Source organism: Megascapheus bottae, chromosome 10 (genome assembly GCF_031878675.1).
Source record: "Megascapheus bottae isolate mThoBot1 chromosome 10, mThoBot2.hap1, whole genome shotgun sequence".
NCBI lineage: Eukaryota > Metazoa > Chordata > Mammalia > Rodentia > Geomyidae > Megascapheus > Megascapheus bottae.
This window is the reverse complement of record NC_143518.1, coordinates 7,727,351-7,732,620: the sequence shown is the minus strand read 5'-3', so window position 1 is coordinate 7,732,620 and position 5,270 is coordinate 7,727,351. Positions and strand designations below refer to the sequence as shown.

Below are 5,270 nucleotides of genomic sequence, written 5' to 3'. Positions count from 1 at the left end.
CTTGTCGCACACAACACAATTCGCTCTAGATTCATCCACTTCCCTGAGAATGCCATTATTTTATCTTGTCTGTTGGCTATGTAGAATTCCATTGTGTATATATACCACATTTTCAGTGTCCATTCATCTGCAGTAGGGCATCTGGATTGGTTTTTAAAAGATATTCTAATTATGAAGATATGGAGAAAAAATAAGGACATCAATACAAATATTAAAAATATAAAAGTAGACCTAGCCTGTAGTTACATATATATTCAAAGGAAAGTAAATTAAGGTCCAAGAGAGATGTTGGCATGCTTATGTAAGACTACATAGTGGGATCAGCTAATGTACCCAATAAAAAATGGATGAAGACATCACACACATACACACACACACACACACACACACACACACCACACATGCTTACCCATCACCACCACCATCTTCACCAATACATACTGTGGAATACTCTGCAGTAAGGAAGAAAAATGAAGTGATGTCATTTGCAGGAAAATAGGTGGAATTGGAGGACATCATATTGAGCAACCTAAGCCAAGCTCATAAAGTCAGATATCCTGTCCTTTTTGCTCTTTAGTGGAAGCTAGATCTGGAAAACTGAACATACTCAGAAATATGAATATATATGTATATATATTATATATACTTTCATACATACAAACATTCATATTGACGGGTATACACTTCTGACCAATGGACTGTTCAGGGATGAGAGGTGGGGAAAGGGGGAATGAAGGATGGGGAGTGAATAATTTTGTCACCTGTTGCAACTATGTACAAAAGAGGCCTAAAGAATCTTATGGAGGGGCCAGGAGTTTGGCCTAGTGGTAGAGTGCTTGCCTAGCATGCAGTACTACATACATAGAAAAAATCTGGAAGTAGTGCTGTGGCTCAAGTGGTAGAGCACTAGACTTGAGGAAAGCCCAAGGACTGTGCTCAGGCCCTGAGTTCAAGGCCCAGAACTATAAAAAAAAAAAGAATCTTACAGAGAGCTGTTGATCAATACCGCATTGGGAATACGGGGAAAGATAAAAAGGCTCTGTTGGGCGGGTGGGTATTACTGGGAAGGAGTTGGGCCAATGGAGAGGGTACATGAAAATGAGTACGTAAGAAATTGTTAGTCTCACTGAACCCAGGATACTTTGACCTAAAACTGAGCATCTTCAAAACGGAACTCACTGTTCTCCCCAAACCCCTAGTCTCCCCTCTGTCTACCCACTGCCTCTGTCTACTTAATTCCTGTTTTGCACTCTAACAAGTGTCAATGAATAAACTATACTAAACTAAAATAAGCTATACTAAAACATCTGAGGCTGTGTAATGTGAAAAGAAACATTTATTTAGCTCACAAGTTGAGAGCTCAACATCTAACTTAGGTTTCCTGGTGGATTTGACCTCTGGTGATGGCACCTGGCAGTGCCTTCCTGAATGCCCACTAGATCTACAACCTGAACTCAAGTGATGTGCAGTCACGCTCAGTTGTCTGAAATTCCTCAGTTTTTACAATGTCCCTCAAATTGAATCCCAGTCATAAAATGCTTTGTCTCATAGGATTCTGTAAAAATGGCATCACCAATTATTACATAGTGACGTTTCACAAATTCATAACAGAAAACCCTCAAGTGACAGGGCTAAAGGAATAGATATTTACACTCGGATACTACTTAGCCTCTAACTCCTGATGGTCTTCACAGGGCTTATCATCACTTAGCCCTTCTCCATACTGCTTTTGCTTCATTTATTACCATCACCATGCTAAGAGGGCATCCATAACTACATCTACAGGAAGACACAGCCATGGAGCAGAGGCCTAAGCAACAAACAGCTAATGCCAGTTCCCCACTGCAGCTGGGAAGCTCCCTGCTCCTGTGCTCCAGTCACCATTCCCTGGAACCAAGAGGTAACAGCTAGAATCCCTGATGTCTTCATCCTCCTCTAACCCCGCACTAGAGTTCAAACCCAAAGATGGCACATATGCAGTCAATCCTGTAGGATTCTTAATGACATTGGAGCATCTAGACTCAGTAAGTACATTTTGTGATGGTCCCATTTCTCAGATGATCTCTTCATAAAGGTTGGAAGGCTGCACTAACTGAAGGCAAAAGAATCTGTGGTACCATACTAATTTGCTGGAAATTGATGGCTTTTCCCTAACACACTTTTCAAAACCTTAATTATCCTTGTATCAGCTTGAATTAACACTAAAGGACTGACAGTGGCATAGCCAGGAACCACAAACTTCTGGATATCCTTAACGACTGAGCTATGGGTCCAGAAGAAGGAGGAAATGGATGAGATGATGATGTCAGTACAGTATGAGATCACAAAAAGGCTCACCAGCAGCAAGATGGTCTGGGTGGCCCTTTGCTCAGAGGAGACTCTTGGGGAGAGGCTGGTACTATAGAGGTGCTGTACTCGCCTCTGATGCCTGCACAAGATACTCACCATGTGTGCACTGGAGAAAAGCATAAGGCCTACAGAGAAGCTATCCCTGAAGAATGTCAATAACAAAAAACAGTACCTGACTCTGGAGTTCATGGGAGCAAATGAACAATATTCATTGATAATCATGTGGCTCAGCCTAGATGTGTTAGAGGAAGACACGATGTAAACAACCAGATTGCTACTGAAGGAGGAATTTAAGAACCACAAAAAGAACAAACAATGGAAGAGGTAACGACTGGAGGGAGATTTGAACTTAACCAACCAGGAAGTGCTGGGGCTGATGGTGATGGCCTGGAGCAGGCTCAGGAGGCAGGTGGTGCAGAGGGAGAGGTTTCTCATCACTCTGTGCAGGTAGACCAGCATCTTACATGGGAAGTCAGCTTGGAAAATCTGTTTTCCGAGCTTGTCTGTGAACATTAAGAATACCGTGCATAGCAGCATCAGGATGTGGACCAGGGCTAAGTGACAGATGGTCACGTCTGTGGGCTGAGCCCTGTGATGTAGAAGGAATATGAAGACCCGGGAGAGAAAGAGGAAAATGTTGGCTGACAGCGCAGTTCCAATTTGAGAAACATAGCATTTTCTAAGTAGTGCCATAATTCAAAGGTTGTGTTCATCTTACTGGGGATCATGTAGTATTGTGTGTGTTATCTGGACGTAAGAGAAAAGGGGCTCAAACCAACAATGTCATGTCCTTCATTGTCATACACATCAACATGATTATGAATCTCCAATTTAGTTTACCAAATTGTTTCCAATGAATTAAATTTATGCCTGTATTAATATCAAATTTTAATTAGTAGGAAATCTGTCTTTCCTAAGCAAAAAGTCCTAATAGAATGTCCATTCTGTTTTCTGTATGCCTTCTTCTTGCTTGATCTACTCCTGACAATCACTTGAATGAAAATGGGGTTGAGTTGCAGATTCTCACAGTTTAAAAATTTGATGTCATCTGGAATTCATTGACTATTTACACCTTGATATCATTAGTCTCTTTTGAACCATTTTATCATGGTCTTAATCTGTAGGATGTTGAAGGAGGAAAAGTTAACGTTCTTGCATTTCTGGAGGCTGGGAAGTCCAGGGTGAAGGCACTCTGGCGTGATTTCCTACTGTATTCATGAGTGGAAAAAAAGGACAGGCTGAGAGATAAATGAGGATCATGCTCATCCCTTTGCAATTTCATTAATCCTTTATCTCACAAAGGTCAGAAACTCCCAATTGCAACTCAATTTTCCTGTGAGTTGTCAATTCCCTCTAATTTTTAAACCATGACACTCATGGAACTTGGTGAAGAAGGAGCCATTTTATTGGAATGGCCTCTGAGGGCTCGAGTTAGTCCCTGCTTTCATCCCACCACACCAAATCCCAATGTAAGCTCTCGTCATGGCTAGTGAAAATGCCTGAGTCTAGTTCCCAATGACCACTGACTGCTCACCTTTCTCTTCTTGGTGACATCATGGTATCTACATAACCAGACTGGCTGTGTTTATGAAAAGTCTTTCCCAGTGCAGGCAGCTAGCAGCACAGGATCTTTCCAGACTCTGAAAAATTCTTCGCTTCTTGAATATAAGGAGCCTTCTTCTCTAAGTTGCCTTAAAAATACCTTCAACACTAATGTATTGAAGGTATTATTAGTTGAATAATACCATAGACGAATGAGTGTAACAGGAATCTATAAAATATTTCAATGAGAATATTTCAGTTATAATATTGCTTTCTTATCATCACATGAACATCTGCAGACTAGTCTATAGTTCAGGCCAACAAAACAGTAGTCAATTAACTCTGGAAACTCAAAAAAACATAGCAATATCTTCTCCTTCACCCTGTGATAAAGTTAGAAATCAACAACAGAAAATGCTCGTGAGCAATCGATGGACTAGTGAAGAAATCACTGGGGAAATAATTTTCTTGAAACATATGAAAATGGAAAATCTACACACCACAACCTGTAGAATATTGCAAAATCAGTAGTAAGAGGGAAGAGAGGGAAGTTTCTTTTTTTTTTGTCAGTTCTGGGTTAGGGCTCAGGGCCTGAGCACTCTCCTTGGGTTTTCTCAAGGCTACAGCTCTAACCCTTGAGTCCTAGCACCACTTCTGACTTTTTTTTTTGCCAGTCCTGGGCTTGAGCTCAGGGCATGAACCCTGTCCTTGGACTTTCTCAAGGCTAGAGCTCTACCACTTGAGCCTCAGCACCACTTCTGGCTTTTTTCTATGTATGTGGTACCGAGGAATTGAACCCGGGTCTTCGTGCATGCTAGTGGTAGAGTGCTTACTCTATCACTAGGCCAAACTCCTGGTCCCATACTTCTGACTTTTTTCTCTGTATATGGTACAAATAATTGAACCTGGATCTCTGTGCATGATAGCCAAGCACTCTACCACTAGGCCCAACTCATAGCCCTGAAGAACGATGTTGCTAAATTAAATAAGAAACTTGTGTGCAACTCATGAGACAAGAAAAAAGAACAAACCGAACTCTAACTACAGATCAAAAACATTTGGCAAAAATGTACACTTGCCTGGGTTCTATCAAGTCATATTTGTAATCAAAGCTTCTCAAGAGGCTGTGATCTGAGGATCACAGTTCAAAGCTATCCTGAACAGGAAAGTCCATGAGACTCAATCTCCAATTAACCAGCAGAAAATGCAAAAGTGTTTCTCAAAGTGGCAGCCTTGAGCAAAAGAACTCAAGTACAACACAAAGGCCTTGAGTTCAAAGTCCCATACCCAAGAACAACACAAATTTACTCCTGTATTGAGTATATACACAATTTTTTCTTTTTCTTTCTTTCTTTCTTTCTTTCTTTCTTTCTTCCTTC

General features: G+C 41.0%; 1 protein-coding gene across 1 annotated transcript; it reads right to left on the bottom strand.

The window, feature by feature from the left end:
* Window positions 1-1,779: 1,779 nt before the first annotated feature.
* LOC150057389 (vomeronasal type-1 receptor 45-like) lies at window positions 1,780-3,906 on the bottom strand. The gene is made up of 4 exons (XM_090339992.1): window positions 3,884-3,906; window positions 2,708-2,938; window positions 2,338-2,491; window positions 1,780-1,887 (listed from the first exon to the last, which is right to left on the bottom strand). The coding sequence occupies exons 1-4, from the start codon at window positions 3,904-3,906 to the stop codon at window positions 1,780-1,782; spliced, it is 516 nt and encodes a 171-aa protein (XP_090196118.1).
* Window positions 3,907-5,270: the final 1,364 nt, after the last annotated feature.

Bases quoted from the DNA above. Each gene is read 5' to 3' on its own strand.
- LOC150057389 (XM_090339992.1), bottom strand. From the start codon at position 3,906: ATGATGTCACCAAGAAGAGAAAG. The intron at 2,939-3,883 runs GTGAGCAGTCAG...TCTACATCACAG, and splicing joins ATGTCACCAAGAAGAGAAAG to GGCTCAGCCCACAGACGTGA. The intron at 1,888-2,337 runs GTGAGCCTTTTT...TCTTGGTTCCAG, and splicing joins CCCAGACCATCTTGCTGCTG to GGAATGGTGACTGGAGCACA.